At 39.1% G+C, this 19,157-nt stretch overlaps 1 protein-coding gene and 1 long non-coding RNA gene across 5 annotated transcripts in view; one reads left to right on the top strand and one right to left on the bottom strand.

The window, feature by feature from the left end:
* LOC114484198 (uncharacterized) overlaps window positions 1-755 on the top strand; it is a 19,348-nt gene extending 18,593 nt beyond the window's left edge. Inside the window, exons 2-3 of the long non-coding RNA XR_003676801.2 lie at window positions 292-380; window positions 500-755. This is a non-coding gene — a long non-coding RNA (uncharacterized lncRNA). The remainder of the gene's footprint in view (window positions 1-291; window positions 381-499) is intronic.
* The window catches only part of PRIM2 (DNA primase subunit 2), a 295,574-nt gene that overhangs the window by 77,491 nt on the left and 198,926 nt on the right, over window positions 1-19,157 (bottom strand). For all 4 annotated transcript variants that reach the window (XM_055079435.1, XM_024121882.2, XM_024121883.3 and 1 more), the window contains exons 9-10: window positions 15,319-15,391; window positions 12,475-12,660 (exon numbers count right to left, since the gene is read on the bottom strand). In XM_055079435.1, coding sequence (XP_054935410.1) covers window positions 12,475-12,660; window positions 15,319-15,391 — 259 coding nt within the window. The remainder of the gene's footprint in view (window positions 1-12,474; window positions 12,661-15,318; window positions 15,392-19,157) is intronic.

The following is a 19,157-nucleotide window of genomic DNA, read 5'->3' on the forward strand; positions in this document are numbered from 1 at the left end:
TGGCCTCTCCCTTTGCGGAGCACAGGCTCCAGACGCGCAGGCTCAGCGGCCATGGCTCACGGGCCCAGCCGCTCCGCGGCATGTGGGATCTTCCCAGACCGGGGCGCGAACCCGGTTCCCCTGCATCGGCAGGCGGACGCGCAACCACTGCGCCACCAGGGAAGCCCCCTAGGATTGTTTTAAGAGGATGTGTGTAAAGTATTCATTATGGTTCCTGGCAAATGCGAGGCACTCAGTAAGTGGTAAAATTGGACTCATTCTGCAGCTTTTCAATCTCTGTATTTATCATAGGTGAACTCCTTTGCTTGTACAGGTCCAGAAGGTGTTACTCTACACTTTCTTCAATTTTCCTCAAGCCCTGACAGCACCAGGTCCTTCTGGTAAGTGATCTCCCACTTCCTTAACTGGAAAGACCGGCAGTAGGCACGAGCCTCCCCAGCTCCACTTTCTTCCTTCCAACACTTCTTTATCAACTTAAAATCTCTCATAAAACCTACAGGGGGCTACCCTGGTGGTGCAGTGGTTAAGAATCCGCCCGCCAATGCAGGGGACACGGGTTCGTGCCCCGGTCTGGGAAGATCCCACATGCCGCGGAGCAACTAGGCCCGTGAGCCACAACTACTGAGCCTGCGCATCTGGAGCCTGTGCTTCGCAACGGGAGAGGCCATGACAGTGAGGGGCCCGTGCACCGCGATGAAGAGTGCCCCCGCTCGCCGCAACTGGAGAAAGCCCTCGCACAGAAACAAAGACCCAACACAGCCAAAAATAAATATATAAATAAATTAATTTATTTTTTTTAAAAAAAGTGCAGGTCTCGAAAAAATATCTTCACTCAACTCCTTACACATTTCATTCCTTCATTCAACACATTTTATTGACTGTCTACAACCTTTCAGGCACTGAGCCAAATGCTGAGTGCACGGGGTAGGGGGAAAGGACAGACAGTCCCTGTTCTCAGGGAGCCTCAAAGGAGGGGATTCACACTATGTAATAATCACACTATAAATATATGTTCACAAATGACCTTCCCATTGCCTCAGGCCTCACTCCTCCCTCATCCCCAGCTCCTCCTACATCTCCAGGAGCCCACTGCCCATGCCCACCCCACGTGAAGATAACCTCAGCCCGCACAGGCATCTGTTACAGCTAACAGTTCCATTTCTTGTCTTCCTGACTTCCTAGGCTTCTAGACACTCTATTTCTGTTGCCTCTATTTCCTCATCTGTCATTAAGACTAGGAAATCTGTCTGCTGTTCTGTACTTTTCTTAGACGTAACTTCCTAAAAACACCATCTATACTAAGAGTAGCAAGAACATCTTACTTCTGAAAGCCGCCTCTTTCTTAGTGTCAGGACTCCAGACTATTCATTCTCTCTTTCTCTCCAGTATTTCTGGTAATTCAGTTCTCACTTCAGGCTCCTCCATTTCTACCCCAGATGGCAGGTATTCCTCAAAGTTGAGCCTCTGCTCTCTACATTCCTCTACACTCTCCATCTGCCAGTTCATTTACCTGCAAAAGAGGCTTTTCTCTCAATTGTGTCTGAATGACTCTCAAATCCACATCTCCTCTCACAGGACAGAGCCTTTCACACTCTGAGGGTTCCATAAAGAATCACAGAGGAAGGAAGGAACAGATAAGCCAACCAATCAACCAAGAATTTCTTCTTGGACATCAATTCAAATTTACACACAAAACCAAACCCGTGACCCATTTCTCTCGACTCTGATCCCCAACCTGTCAGCCCCGCCCACGACCTGTGCTCACAGAGCTCCCCACAACCTTCCTGTCACCTGTAGGCCGACGGCCCCCCGGCTGTCTGATGAACTGTTCCCTGAACATTTCCTGAACCTACCTTCTTTATTTTGTTCCAATCTTACCACAAGAAGACCTAACCTGGTCTCTCCCTGTCTCAAGGTTGCACACCACTTCCAGATTATCTTCTGAAAAAACAATTCTCCCCTGTTTAACACTCACTAGTGGCTTTCTCTTGACTAAAAACAAGGTTCATTTAAAGCAACTCTATTCTTGCACTAATCTCCCTCTTTCTCCTTTTTCTCTCTCATCTCCTACTTTCCTAAATTCTACAACACAAATAAACTACAATAGTATTTTGTAAACATTTTTAAGTAGGAAAATCCTCCTTTTAAATGAAATGTTATACAGACTCCGAACATATAAAAGTAAACAAAGGTACAAATACACTTGTTAAAGTGGGGACAGAAATCAAACACCGCGGTCTCCCATGTAAACTTCTGCCCCCTTTGCTCTGGAACCTAAGAGTTCCCAAGACCAGCCTGAAATACACTCCATTAGTCTAAATCCCTTGAATGTTTCCTGAAACAAACTATTGGGTTGGCCAAAAAGTTCATTTGGGTTTTTCCATAAGATGTTACAGACAAAGCCGAACGAACTTTTTGTCCAACCCAACATCTCTGCTGGAATTTGGTCCCCAGTTCCCTTCTTTCCCCCTAACCTTCCTCTCCAGTCTAGGTTACATGAAGCCTTAATAAGCCAGCACAGATTCTATTCTACCAGTGGAAACTTTACTGATTACTCTGCATCAAGCTAACCTCTCCTTCCTTGAAGTCCTAGAATAAGAAGAGCTAGCGCTTACTACATGTGAGAATCTGTGCTAAGTCTTTACCGAATCCTCACTACATCAATCAAATGTATATAGGGATATATCTATATACCCACAGATGTATATATAATTACTGTCCACATTCTATAGATGAGGACACATACCAGGTAATTTGCCGAAGTGTGTACACAGTGGAACTAAACATGAACTCAGCCTGACTCCAAGTCTGTACTCTGTATTAGTTCTTTCCAACCTTTTTCATATAAGCACATATAAAATATTTGTAAAGCCCTCTAGAATAAATGGAAGAAGCTACTCACAGGTGAAGGCAACTAACACTGAGTACCCCAGGCCCAGCCTAGCTCCCTGAAGGGCCCAAGGGGTCACCATCGAGTGTACTGGAAATTCAGCAGCAGGGCACCAGCCGAGGAACTCTGCTGCACGTATTCATTTAGTACTGACTAGTACCTCACATGCAGTGGGGCTTCAAATATAGCCTGACATGCAGTGTAGGTTATTGATAAAGGACAACATTACACTCAAATCGCAACAGAAACAGGAGAACAAACAGCTGAAGATTTTCAATGCCTCTAGTTTGATAAGCTAATGGCCACTTAGATTTCTATGAGGGCAACCTCTAAAAGATGGTTCTCAACCTTCAGTGTGCATCAATTTCACCTGGAGATTTGGGAAACCACCAGCTATGGACCTGCCTCCAGAGTCTGATTCTGAGAGTCAGCATTTCTGACAAATCCCCAGATGGTGCTGAAGTTGATATTGCCGATCAGGGTTCTGGGAGAACCACTGGTCTTAAAAAGAAAAACACAGTGATAAATATGCTTCATATACGCACACACTGCCAGCTTAATTCTTAATCCTTTGGTAGTCCATTTTTAATGACACAGGTCTGCTCTAAGTCACGATGTGAGCTGGATTCTGGGACAAAAAATAAGCGTTTTCACAGTGCTAAACGTTGCCTGACCCAATTATAACAACACGTAGTAGACCTTGGGTACACCCTCATCAGGGACAAGAACTCAGCTACATCACACATACGTGATCTACAGTGCACTTAATGTCCAAAAGAGTCAGGTCAAAGCAATTCAGACAACAGCTCTATAAGCAATCTGATTAAGAGGACACATTGCTTTGAATTTATGAGAAGAATTATATAGCTCAATTTAACTCTTAACAAAGCTAGTGGCTGAAGGGATTAAATATCCAAGTTCCAACTGAAAGAATATTTTAGTGCTATGTTTCTTCATGCTTTCAACAGAGGTTTGATTAATTTTACCTCTTGCAAACAGGGTGAAGCTTTTTCTCAGGTAGACTGGCATGTAAATTATAATTACAACTAAGAAAAACTTGCATAAAACTGTACTGTGATTCATTAAATATATTTTATTTGCATAAAGCACAGGTGCATTTATTTCAGGAATCTCAGAAATTATTTAAAGAATAATATATTCAAAGCTTTGAATACCTCTTGTAGAATCATTCACAAATCCAAAGAATCCTATCTGATGCCTAAGTGCAATTTTCAAATGTCCCCAACCTCCACTGAAAAAGCTTTATTATTAAATTTTTAATATATCATAAATATTTACACTCAATACAATTAAATCTAAAATTAAAATCCTACATTATGAAGCTAATATTTTGGGAGTAAAGTATACCCTAAAGCAGTTAGTTTGCTACAAGATCATTCATAACAACAGAATGTTCTCTGGAAATAGTTCATGTTTTAATACTAGAGTCTCTTACCCTCTAGTACAATATGCATCCAAATAAAAATGGTACTCAAATACACTGACAGGTCAGGTCCACAAAGAAGTCTGAAAGCAGAGATTGAAAAATAACAACAACCAAAAATCACAACAACCCCCGAACCAGCTGACAAAAATAAAGACTTGGTTATAGATCAATGGAACAGGATAGAAAGCCCTGAGATAAACCCACACACCTATCGTCAACTAATCTATGACAAAGGAGGCAAGGATATACAATGCAGAAAAGACAGCCTTTTCAATAAGTGGTGTTGGGAAAACTGGACAGCTACATGTAAAAGAATGAAATTAGAACACTCCCTAACACCATACACAAAAATAAACTCAAAATGGATTAAAGACATAAATGTAAGACTGGACACTATAAAACTCTTAGAAGAAAACACAGGAAGAGCACTCTTTGACATGAATCACAGCAAGATATTTTTTGACCCACCTCTTAGAGTAATGGAAATAAAAATAAACAAATGGGACCTAATGAAACTTAAAAGCTTTTGCACAGCAAAGGAAACTAAAAAGGAAACTAAAAACAAGATGAAAAGACAACCCTCAGAATGGGAGAAAATATTTGCAAAGAAATCAACAGACAAAGGATTAACCTCCAAAATATATAAACAGCTCATGTAGCTTAATATTAAAAAAACAAACAACCCAATCTAAAAATGGGCAGAGGACCTAAATAAACATTTCTCCAAAGAAGACATACAGATGGCCAAGAGGCACATGAAAAGATGCTCAATATCACTAATTATTAGAGAAATGCAGATCAAAACTACAACGAGGTACACCTTACACCAGTTAGAATAGGCATCACCAGAAAATCTACAAACAACAATTGATGGAGAGAGTGTGGAGAAAAGGGAACCCTCTTGCACTGTTGGTGGGAATGTAAATTGATACAGCCACTAGGGAAAACAGTATGGAGGTTCCTTAAAAAACTAAAAATAGAACTAACATACCACCCAGCAATCCCACTACTGGGCATATACCCAGAGAAAACCATAATTCAAAAAGACACATGCACCCTAATATTTACTGCAGCACTATTTACAAGAGCCAGGTCATGGCAGCAACCTAAATGCCCATCGACAGACGAATGGATAAAGAAGATGTGCTACATATATACAATGGAATATTACTCAGCCACAGAAAGGAACGAAATTGGGTCATTTGTAGAGAGGTGGATGGACCTAGAGACTGTCATACAGAGTAAAGTAAGTCAGAAAGAGAAAAACAAATATCATATATTAACACATATATGTGGAATCTAGAAAAATGGTACAGATGAACCGGTTTGCAAGGCAGAAATAGAGACACATGTAGAGAACAAACGTATGGACACCAAGGGGGCAAAGAGGGTTGGGGGGGAAGAATTAAGAGATTGGGATCCACCATCACTTCCTTCAAACCCCGATTCGAGACTGATCTTCACCAAACTTCCTCCAGCATGGTCCCCTCTAATAACTTCCCATCTCCACATCACCTCACTCTCTCCTTTTCACCATCATGTCGTGTAACTGTGTTCTGGTTACTTCTATCTCTCAACTTACCCTATTACCAAATAGATTAAAATCTTAAAGCAAAAGGCTTTTAAAAAAATCAATGTTGGCCCATATAATCTAAAATCCATATTTAAAGAAGCCAAATTCATTTGAACCAAGTGGGATTGTAAGTGGAAACCTTGTCCATACTATTTTCTTTCTGTCAGTAAAGTTTCATAGCATCTCAGATTGATTATACAATTTTAGTGAATATTCAAAGATATTGAATTATGTATCTTTAAAATTACAGTTATCAATGACCCTACATAGCTGGTCCAAGTTGGCAGTCATTTATCTAGCAAGACCACTTCCTACTGGCTACTAATCCTTCTATTCTTAGTAATTACATTAAATTAAAAAAAGCCTACATCTGCAGAATCATCTCTGCCACAAGTACACTTTCACAGTTCAGTTCCCACCACCTACAAGATGGGCTACACTCGCTCATCCAAGATCCCCCTCCACACGGAATTCCCTTCTTTCTCTGGAGAACTCCCTAACTTCACCCAGCAAATATAACCTCCTCACTGGTACACTCAACTCTTCTCTCAGTCAGCTCCCTCCTCTGTTCTGCTATAGAATCCCATGACCACCTCTACCCCACAATTATCTTACTGAATTTGTATGTTTGTATTTATCTGTTTCTTTCCAGGAGACTGTAAAGTCCTCATAAATAAGGGCTGTGTCTTTTACTACAGTGCATCTAGAACAGCACCCGTCCATGGTTAACACTCAATGCAAGTCTGCTAAGTAATGGACACAAATTAGATGGAATATGTATGTTCGTCTAGACACACACACACACACACACACACACGCGCATGCATATTTCTTTGTATTTTTAATAAAAATCACAAATTGACTAATGTATTATTTAAATATTAATGACTGAGTATATACTGTATTTCTGGACATTGAGTAGTAATAACTGGTTACCACTTCTCATATAGTTGTATATTTTTCCAACCTGTATTCTGATTTAGAAAAATAGATGGAGGAGAACAAATTTGGCTAAAATACTAAAATGACTATTAATATTTTATAACTTGTTAGAAATATACCTCTATCTAAAAAGAAACAAAAAGGATTTATTTTCTCATACTGAAAACCACTTTTTAAAACTTTGGCAGAATTGACCATGTGTCCAGCAAACATCTAAGAGCTGCCAGGTCTTGTGCTAAGTCCTCGAGACCCAAAATGGAAAAATCTGAGTCCCGGCATTCAAGTCACTCAGAATCCACTCTTAAGACACACATGCAAACATAAATACTATAATTTGATGAGTTATAAAGATGACATGTACAAAATTCAATGAAGGTAGATGAATATAGGTATTTTATTCCTAATATAGCAGAAAAAAATGAAAACTGCAATTAATGAACAACGAACTAAGTGTCAGACAATAAACTAGAAGCCCTATACTGTGCTATGATAAACTTTAAGGGCTCTTAACCTTTTTATGCCATGGACTCCTGGGCAAGCCAATGATGAGAAGTCCCTTTTAATCTATAAATCGATAACTTCTATTGCAAATTTCAGGTTACACTAAAATTCTTGGTTTCATTCAGGTTCAAGTTCACTATAAATGGAATAAGAGCACATTAACAAATACTGTATAGTACTATGCTCTAATTTATGTGAAGGAATTTGGGAAAATGGGCCAAGTTTTCTAGTTTTCTGTGTATTTATTTTTATGGGGACTTATTATTTACTTTATTCAAAAACATTTACTGAGTTCCTACTATGAGTCGGGTATGTTCTAGGTGCTTGAATATGAAGCAGTGAACAAGAAAGACAAGATATCTGCTTCTCTATAGTTTTATTCTAATTGCAGGTGATAAACAAATAAACAATAAATAAATATGAGGTAGTGAGAAGTGCCCAAAATTATAAGAGCATAACCTGGTAGCAAGTCACTAGGAGCCATATAAGGTGGCACCTCTACATGTTATTAATACCATCTACTGGCATGTGTATGCTAGTCTGAAAATAGTTTTAAAAGAACAGAAAAATAACCATTCCAAACTAACAACTCTGAATAAGCATTTTATAGACAGATGGCTACTTCTTACATACACAGAGGGACTTAGTACATCGAATTCCTAATAAACAATAACTAACAGTGAGCATCAGAACCTTCAGCTGCTTCCACAATCGCATTATTACTATTCAAAACTGACTATAAGAGGGAATTCCCTGGCAGTCCAGTGGTTAGGACTCTCACTACCAAGGGCCCAGGTTCAATCCCTGGTTGGGGAACTAAGATCCCACATCCCACAAGCTGTGTATCGCAGCCCCCCCCACCCCAACACACACACACACACAAAAACTGACTATAAGAGAAAACAAGAATTTGTAGATTATAATACAAAAATTGCTTAACCTTAATAAGGGGTATCTAGGAACATGCTGCTTTAATACACTCTGGATGACAGTTACAAAAACTAATACATAACAGTTTTAGATTATTTTACAATACAGACAACAAATCCCCCTCCAACATTAAGTAAAACCTTAGAGAGAAAAGTATTCAAAGTTTTTTTAAAACAAACAAACAACTAAATAAATGCCTGCAACAAACCAAGCAAGGAAGATGAGAGAAAGAGACAGTCACTGCTCAGGCAGTCAATTTACAAGGAACAAAGCTTAATTTTTGGAAAGGAGTTAGGCAGAAGAAATGTTCAGTTCTAGGCAGTGTAGCTGCGGAGAAGAGTTACAGCTCAAAAGTGCTGGAAGTACTGATTGCTTCCTGCTGCCTCGAAAGAAATGGCAAGGTACCCATAAGTTTTGCTCAGATGCACAAAGCAATGCATCTCAAGTAAGTTACAATGAGGGCATGAATGTAAAGAGAAAGAAATCAGACATACGGTCATCTGGGAAACCACAGTAAAGAAGTCCAGTTGACACTGACTAAATCACCTCAAAAATATCCTGCACTGTCAGGAAATAAGCTATTTAACAGAAGTGAATGTGCCAAATCATTCCTGGGTTCAACATCAAGTCCTTTAATTAGAGCACTACAAAAAATGTCTAATATATCCTCCATAACCATTCTCTATAAATAGTATTTTAAGCAATCAATTTTCTACACCTCTAAAGAGTATTTTTAATTGTATGTACCATTTAACAAGTAGGTACAATTATTAAGTTGAAGAGAATATTTTCATAAAGGGATACTAAATTACATTTCATTGGAAAAATACGTAAGAAGATATAATTGAGAAAAATATGAATGTTTATTTACAGAAACAGACTCTGTAACAACAGAACACTAAACAGACAGTAAATCATAAGTGTATGTTAAAATCTTTTAGTCAAAATAATACATTTGCTGTAATCAATAATAAGCTAATGAAAATACAGATTGCTATGTATTATCTAGAAAGGTAAAAATTATTGATTTTCTTTTACAATAATTTTTGAAGAAAACTACTTTTACATTATAAAATAAAAACCCCATTTGAAAATAATTTTCAAACACATAGGTTTAAAAATAACGAAATACCGATGACATTGATAGGAGGCCATCCCAGATACACACAAAAGGAGGGCAGTCAGTGAACAGACGCATAAGCCAAAGGCCTGGCACCCATATCAAGAGTTCCCATATCTCACGCTCCTCTTTTCCCCGCTTAGTTACAGCACAAACCAAGCTAAAATGCTACCTCAACTTCTCTTTCTCTTCACTTCAAAACCACAGCTCATAAATACTTATCTACTGTGACAGTTAATTTTTTGACCATCAGGGTGCCCAGACCAGTCAGACGTTATTTCAGGTGTGTCTGTGAGGGCGTTTCTAGACGAGGTTAACATCTGAATTGGACTGAGCAGAGCAGATGCCTCCCCCATTGTGGGTGGTGGTGGTGGTGGTGTCTCATCCAATCCTCTGCAGGTCTGAATGGAACAAAAAGGCCAACCCTCCTGCTACTAAGAGGTTATTTCCTCCTGCCTGAGGGCCATGAGCTCAGACATAGATTTTTTCCTGCCTTCAGACTCAAACTGGAACACCGGCTCTTTCTCCTGGGTCTCCAGCCTGCTGCTCACAGAGTTTGGTGACTCAGCCTCCATAATCACACGGGCCATTCCATACAATACATCTCTTTTTGTACACGTGTACACACACACACACACACACACACACACACACACACACACACACACACACACACACACACACACACACACACACACACACATTCTATTGGTTCTGTTTCTCTGCAGAGCCCTAGCACACCTACCTACTTAATACATCAAATTCTTAATAAAAAGGTCAAAATACATTTTCAAGTAATAACATATAATGATGTCAGTGACACAGCAAGATTCTCACATAGCTTGATGAGAGTCTAATTTAAAGCCTTTCCAGTCATTTCATAGCATGATAGCATGCATCAAAACTTCAAAACTGTCTACAGTTTTTCACCAGGTAAACTGGTTCCCTGGTGAACATATACAGAGGACATAATCTGAACTATAATCAGATTTATGTGCTCAGGGTATTGGTTGCAATAACATTTATGACAGAGTCAAATAGAAACAACCAAGCGTTCAATAATAGGGGAATGATTAAGCAAATTATATCACTTTCAAATAATGTGTTGTCATGCAACTAACACAAATGATATTTTCAAAAATGATTCAACCACGTGGGAAAATGATCATAATACAATGTCAATTTTTTAAATGGGAAAAAACAATGATATCTAACTATCTAGACTAAAGAGAAAGGCTAAAATGTTGACAGTAATTATTTATGAATGAGACAATGATGGGAAAATTTTCTGTATTTTTCATACTTCCTATAATCAGAATATGTTACCTTTAAAATAAAATAAATATATATTATCCAGAATTATTTGATTTATTATTATTTAATAAACATTATCCAAAATCATGTTTAAAGAAAACTCTATTCAATGATAAATTTAAGCTTCTACGGACAGTTATCAATGAAAACAGTTTTTAAAACAAATGTGTAAAAACTGCAAGAGCTTTTTATAATATATTATAAAAGAGGCTGAACTTTTTAAAAAAGTATAAAGCTAGAGACGTGTTATGGACTGAACTGTGTCCTAAAATTCATCTGTTGAGGCCCTAACTCCCAATGTGACTGTATTTGGAGATAGGGCATTTAAAGCGGTAATGAAGGTTAAATGAGGTTATAATGGTGGGACTCTAATCCGACAGGACTGGAGTCCTTCTAAGAGGAGGAAGGGAAACCAGAGAGGTGGACACACAGAGAAAAGGCCACGTGAGGGGACAGCCAAGAAGGCAACTGCTGGAAGCCAGGAGAGAGGCTTCAGGAGAAACCAAATCCTCCCACACCTGGTTCGTGTACTTCCAGCCTCCAGAGCTGTGAGGACATACATTTCTGTTGTCTAAGGCACCCAGTCTGTGGTATTTTGTTACGGCAGCCCAAGCAAACTGATACAAGACATAATAAAGTGTCATTATAAAATTTACTTGGTAAATATTCTTTGTCCTATAGTTTATCTTTCCTAAGAAGAAACAAACAAGAAATAAACAATAAAAAATGTGCTTCATCCCATAGTGCTAAGCCATAGAAGGGACGAGAAACCATAACGTTATTAGCTAGTCCTACTTAAGAGAAATAAGGAATAGGAGTGGAAATCTGAGAAGTATGAACAGATTTAAAGGAAGTTCTCAGGTTTACAGTGATAAACGTCTATCTAAAAATTCCCTGTGATGGGCTTCCCTGGTGGCACAGTGGTTGAGAATCTGCCTGCCAAACGCAGGGGACGCGGGTTCAGGCCCTGGTCCGGGAGGATCCCATGTGCAGCGGAGTGGCTGGGCCTGTGCACCACAGCTGCTGAGCCTGAGCTCTGGGGCCTGAGAGCCACAACTGCTGGGCCCACATGCCACATCTACTGAGGGCCGCACGCCTAGAGCCCATGCTCCGCAACGGGAGAAGCCACCACCATGAGAAGCCCGCGCACCACAACGCAGAGTAGCCCCCACTCACCGCCACTGGAGAGGGCCCGCGTGCAGCAATGAAGACCCAACGCAGCCAAAAATAAATATATAAATAAATAAATTTATAAAAATAAATAAAAAATAAAAATAAAAATTCCTTGTGAAAGATTCCACATAACACAATAGAATGCATTCTAAACTGTTTTCACTTTATTTGTTCTCAACATTTCTCGGTCCTGAAAATAACATTACATGTGCATGTATGTATATATGTCTATACCTATTACACACACACACACACACACACATTCCTACAGAAATACAACTCAGAACGCAATTTCAGTTATAACAACTACTGGCAGTTTACCTACCAAGAAGACGACTCTTCATTCAAGCATTATTTTACATCTTACATTGCTGTTTCAATCTTACCCTTTAAACTGAATCCACTTTCCCAATCTTTTGTTGAGCAACTATTAGATTAATATGTGAGTTTCTTTTTACCTAAATGAAACTGTAGGCACACTTACAGAATTTTCAACTACATTTCGGGGCATATTCAAAAAACAAAGCTTTTAGTCTTCAGACCAAATTAGAACTTCAGTTTCTGCTCTGATTTTTCAAAATTACCTTGTCTGGATCCATCTTTCCTCTGATAAATTCCTGCTTCCAGAACTGCAATGCCTGTTCCAAGGTTAGGCCAATGCCCTTCAGGAAGAGGCCGTACTGCATGCGGCCCCCATGACGAAGATGGTGATTTTCCCGCAGGGCTTTATGTAGCTGACGCATGCAAGGTGGGAAGGATTTGGTAGAAAGCTACAAGAAAAAAGAGTGTTTTGTTATTTATCAGGTCCCCCACAATATTTGTTGCAAAAATCAATCTAATTTGCAAATCGTAAATTCAGTTTAATTGGAATAAATACAAAAAACTGTAAGGAAGTTATTACTGTCTCACTGTGATTACAGATTAATTCTTTTTCTTATTAATATTTTAATATTGATTACATGTCAAAATGATAATATTTTAGATATACTGCATTGAATAAAACATATTAGTAAAATTTATTTTACCTATTTCTTTTCTTTTTATAATTTTTAATTAAACGTTTTCTTTTGAGATAACTGTAGATTCCTATGCAGTTGTTAAGAAATAATACAAAGAGATGGCATGTACCTGGTATCCCCCAAAGGTAATATCCTGCAAATCTGTAGTATATTATCACAACCAAGATACTGACACTGATGCAATACACTAGTCTTAGATTTTCTCAGTTACACTCATGTGTTCATTTCTGTGTACATGTGTATATAATTTTATGTAATTTTTCACATGTGTAGGTTCATGCATCCCCCACCACAAGGATCCCTCATGTTTCCATTTTATAACCCCCCATCTTCTGTACCCTGCCCCCACCATTCCCTAACCCTTGGCAACCACTAATTGTTCTCCGTCTCTATAATTTTGTCATTTCAAGAGTGTTATACAAATAGCATCATATAGTTTAATGTTTTGAGAGTGGCTTTTTACTCAGCATTCCCACAAAATTCATCTAAGTTGTTGCAGGTATCAATAGCTCGTTTTTTTTTTTATTGCTGAGCAATAGTCCATGGTGTTGATGTAACACCATTTGTCTAACCATTCACTCGCTGAAGGACATTTGGGTTGTATCCAGTTTGGGGCTATTTCAAACAAATGAGTGTACAAGTTTTCATGTAAAAATAAGATTTCATTTTCCTGGGATAAATGTTCAAAAGTACAATTGGTGAATCACAGATGAACTTTTAAAATAACCCCAATACAAAGTAAAACATAAAAATAAGAGAAATGGTTCTCAAAATGTGAATTCAAATAAATGTGTTAAAGAAATTAACAATTAAAAGAAAACCTTTTTCGGACTTCCCTGGTGGCACAGTGGTTAAGAATCCGCCTGCCAATGCAGGGGATATGGGTTCGAGCCCTGGCCCGGGAAGATGTGGGATCTTCTGCTCCATGCCATGGAGCAACTAAGCCCGTGCGCCACAACTAATGAGCCTGCACTCTAGAGCCCGCGAGCCACATGTGCTGAGCCCGCATGCCACAACTACTGAGTCCACAAGCCTAGAGCCTGTGCTCCGCAACAAGAGAAGCCACCGCAATGAGAAGCCCGCGCACCGCAACAAAGAGTAGCCCCTGCTCGCTACAGCAACTAACCCCAATGCAGCCAAAAATAAACAAACAAATAAATAAATAAATAAATTTATTTTTAAAAAAGGAAATCTTTTTCATCTATGGTCTCAACTGCATTCTCCCTGACCTCCTCAAGCATCCTCCTGAGACTTAACTCCCACCTCTCACGGGCTCCTCAGCAGGTTCAACTTTGCCTGTGAGCAGGGGCAGGTCTCACTTTGCTCCCTTGACTGACCAGGCAGCTTCTTCATCTTTCACAGTAACAACTTTACTTGATTATAATTTTTCATAGGAAGATGACCTATTCATTCCAAACTCCAAAAGCTCAGGGTCTCCCCCTACTCACCATTATAACTCTTGTTTCCAAGCATTAAAACCTCACCTGTGTATTTTTAATTTAAGTAATTTGGTAATTGTCTAAACAAAGATTAATTATGGCTGACTCAGTTTCCCTTTTTTGGGTAATGCAGAAATTCTACAATGTATTAAAGAGAAATTCTATAAAGTAAAAGTATAGTAAAGTGTGCACTCTTTCATTCTCCTATGGAGCCACAAAGTGAAGCAGAAATCATCTGCCTACTAATCTAGTGGCAACACAAGATGGGAACCTACCCTTAGTGTCATGGAATAAATTTTGTATCCTCCTTAAATTTATATGCCAAGTCCTAAACCCACGACCTCAGAATGTGGTTGTATTTAGAGCTGGGACCTGTAAGGAGGTAATCAAGGTTAAATGAGCTCATGGGAGTGGGGCCCTGGTCCAAGGTGACTGGGGTCCTTCTAAGCAGAGGAAGAGACACGGGAATGAGCAGCCACCTAGAAGCCAAGGAGAAAGGCCTCAGGAGAAACCAAACTTGCTGATACCTTCATCATGGAATTCTCGCCTCCAGAACTGTGAGAAAATAAGCTTCTGTTGTTTAAGGCACCCAGACTGTGGTATTTTGTTACAACAGCCCTAGCAAATAGATATACTTAGTATTTTCCATTTCTCCTTTACTAAATGTATACGGTATTTAAATATAAACAATAAGCACTATTTAGCTGTCATCACTTAAAAAGAATTCCCCCTTTGGAAAACTGATTAAATCCTGTTTTTATCAGACTACAAATAATTGTCTGATTTTTTGGTTTTCCTGTGATGAAAAAAAATCATATGTATAGCACATGGGATTTCTTTTAAAGATGATTGGCAAGCAATGAAACAACATTCTCTCCCATCTCCCCACCCACAAAATAATCTTTGGTTGAAGAAAATCTGTGCTTCCTCCATTGACAAAGGTTTAAGTTTAAAAGGATGAGATGCTTACCGAATCGATCTGATCTAAAGAAACCTTCCCAACATTTCCCTGTGTACTGTAGTCTTGACCAGTGTATGAATGACTAAAAATAAAAAGAACAAAATATTAAAATAGGATTTGTAAAACATATTTTGATCACTTCAAAGGAAATCTTTAAAATTCTGATATAAAGTCACAAAGAGAAAACATTTTACACATACCTTAGGAAAAACATAGCCAAGTGTTTTAAAGGTACTTAATAGAATACATTTAAGTAACTTTCCCAAAATTAATACAGAAATACAGTGCTCATCTGGATCTCCCGATTCCTAATCTAGGGTTCCATTTCCATTTCTTGGAAGCAATATTCAAGTTGTTGTTAAAGTTAACACCTCTCCCACTGACCCCTTATAACAGCATGGCAGCAGAGCTAGGAATAAATGGGAGCTTATGTCCAGAGCCATCACTCAGTAGGCCCTTGAGTGAGTCACCTAGACTCTCCACACCCCAGGATCCCTGTCCATCAAATGGAGATGACAGTGCCTGCCCTGCGGTGTTGACAGGAGGTCAGAATTGAAATAACTTTTCTTAAAGGACCCGACATATAGTAATCACTATTCATTAAAATAAGTAACATGTGAACAGCACTTTATATGTACAGAGTCCTTATCTATATCCTCTAATTACATCCTCACAACAGCCCCAAGACAGCAGGTTTATTTTACATTTGAGAAGTGAGGAACTTGTTAGATGAGAGAGCAAGTCAGCAGTGCAGCAGGAACTCAAACTTTTTGACTCCCAACTTCCTGTTTCTTCACTATACCATGCCATTCTCTTCCCTGTGATACATTTTCCTCTTGTATTATTTACAAATTAGGAAATATAACATGGCACATACTACCTAAAGCCCTCCACCTGTATACATTATCATCTCCTTGACACAACTCCACACCCACAGCTCCATCAACACTGACTCAGATGCAGACATTCAGGGACCACGTGGCGAAGAACAGGTGCAAGGTTACATAGAAAACCATAGTCAAACTGTGGTTTATGCAGACTCCACAACTAAAGGGAAGTTCTGGAGTAAAGTATCATTACAATAACAAGGGATTCCAGATGCTCTGCTTTCTACCTGCTCAGCACTATAGCTTCTTGCTGCTGGATAACATACACCCTCAAGACGCTCTGTAGAAGGGCTGTTGTTCCTACAATCAATCAATAATCAATCAGGTTACTGATTAAACAATGGGTACGGATTATGAAGCAAAACTACTGGATATCTCGGGATGTTGCAGCCACTGGGAAAGAGACTGTCACAAGTGTGGATGTCCCCTTCCGGCAGTCCTCCCTCCATGGGCTAAGAATGGCCTGAGAATCACTCTGAGAGCAGGACAAGCAGAATGCCAGAGAGTAACACAGAATGAACCTGTACCTAAAACACATCTTCTTGCCTTTGGTATTATTTCTCCCTCCAGTAACAAATCTCTGACAGCATATCACTGGACTCTATCCATTCCCTTTATCATAGTAGTGCCATGCCACACAAAACTCATGCTAAGTTAAACCAACAGCTTCCATTTAATTTTAATATTTTACACTTTAATATAGAATACAACCAGAGAATTGTTTCAGTGAAAACCCCCCAAATAAAAACATATTTCACTTTCCAATATGTCTTATACACAGGGCAGTGAAAACAGCATAGGCTATGAGTCTGAAGACTTGCTTTTGTTTTTGTTCTTTAAATCACTGGTTTGGCGAACTGGTAATCTGCACTATTCTCATCTACAAAATGGTATTAATAAGGCCAGGCCTGCCTAACTAACAGAAATCCTGGGGAGATCAAATGAAATAATATATTCAAAGTGCTAATTAAAATCAGTAAAGCATATTCCAGTACACAGAGCAACTGCAGTCTTGACCAGTAAGTACAGAGGAACACAAAACAAAACAAAATAAAACAGGATGGGAAGGGAGGCAGCATGATCCTGTAGAGGAGTCATCCCCCAGTTGGGAGATGCTAGCCCACTCCATTGACCCCTGTAAGCTTTCGCTTCTTAGGCTATAAATTGATCACAATCATCTAACAGGATCGTTCAGCTCAAATAGATGAACAAATACAAAAGTCCCGCATAAATGGTAAAATGATGTACAAACATGATTATAGTCACTGAGTAGTTTTCTCAGCCCAGATTAATGCAGTATACAAAGTACAAAGAGAAGATGTATAAAGAGGACACATATGTTTGCCTGAATGCCAGTATAAAATGCTTGTTCCTCAAAGTTTTAATAGAATATGCAAAAGGACCAAATTCTAAGAAAAAAAAGTAAGAAAGAGAATGGTAGCAATGATAAATGCAAAGAATTTACTGGGTATAAATAACTACAGAGAGAATATAAGGAAACCGTCAGGCATCATACTTCTAAAAATATTAGAAATAGACAAGAAGACGGTCACCAGCCAACCCAGTAAGGGCAAGTGTGGAACCCTGGAAGAAAAGTGACAGAAACGAAGAATTGAAGCATAAGAATTCTTCCACTCATTCAGAACCAGAAAGGATAACTTATATCTTGGTTAAAGGAGTTGGTACGTCACAGCTATTTAATACATACTTGAACAGTTATGGATAGATGAAGCCAAGGGGGAGGATTTTCAGATATAAGAAAGACAAATCATGAGAAGCAGTGTATCCAATGATCTGCAGGCAGAAAGAACCGTAAAAAGATTTTGGACAAGAATTCACATAATCAGGTTTATACTCAAGAAAGAAAGTGTAGAGAAATTACTAGAAAAGGAGGGATTGGGAAATGGAAAACCAGTTGGAAGAATATTGCAATATTCCAGACAAGAGAAGTTTTTGTAAAGACCTGCAATAAAGTAATGGCAATAGATGGAGAAAAGAAGGCAATCAAGGTAAAAGAAAAAAGAACAAATAGTGCTGCCATAAAAGAATAAAAATCCTTGGGACTTCCCTGCTGGCGCAGTGGTTAAGAATCCGTCTGCCAACGCAGGGGATATGGGTTTGAGCCCTGATCCAGGAAGATCCCACATGCCGCGGAGCAACTAAGCCTGTACGCCCCAACTACTAAGCCTGCGCTCTAGAGCCACAGCTACTGCAGCCCGCGCACCTAGAGCCCGTGCTCCACAAGAGAAGACACCTCAATGAGAAGCCCGTGCACCGGAACGAAGAGTAGCCCCCCGCTCACCGCAACTAGAGAAAGCCCGGGGAAAGCAATGAAGACCCAACGCAGCCAAAAATAAATAAATAAATTTATTTTTTTTTTAAATCCTTAATAACAATTCACATTAGCTTGTGAGACTGGACCTTCGGCTTTTACTTGGAAGTGCCCAGGGATGTTACAAGATGAGACTCCTAACAGCCCCCAGGACAGGTAAGGCACCTTCTACCACCCTCAGAGCCCTGTGGCAGCTTCGTATCACACAGCTTCCAAATGAATGCAGCTGCTACACTAATGAGCAAAAACATACATAATGAACTGTCAAAATATAGTCTTAGTTGCATGATTTTAAAAACTTGGTCAATTTTATGAACAAACATTTCTTAATCATGATACTGGGGAAACACAGAAAAAGTAATAAAAACTTTTTATAACTTTTTTTAATTTTAAAAAAATTTTTACTGTAATTTTTAACAGTAAAAACAATTTCTAATTGGTTCGATAATACCCACACACAAACCCAGCAGAAAATACTGTTTTCAGCTCATTTTAAATAATCACACCTTTAACAAACACTCACTGTCACTGATGTACAGTTTTTTGTTTTTGTTTTGTTTTTTTCTGCGGTACGCGGGTCTCTCACTGTTGTGGCCTCTCCCGTTGCGGAGCACAGGCTCCAGACGCGC

This window comes from Physeter macrocephalus, chromosome 18 (genome assembly GCF_002837175.3).
Source record: "Physeter macrocephalus isolate SW-GA chromosome 18, ASM283717v5, whole genome shotgun sequence".
NCBI classification, from domain to species: Eukaryota; Metazoa; Chordata; class Mammalia; order Artiodactyla; family Physeteridae; genus Physeter; species Physeter macrocephalus.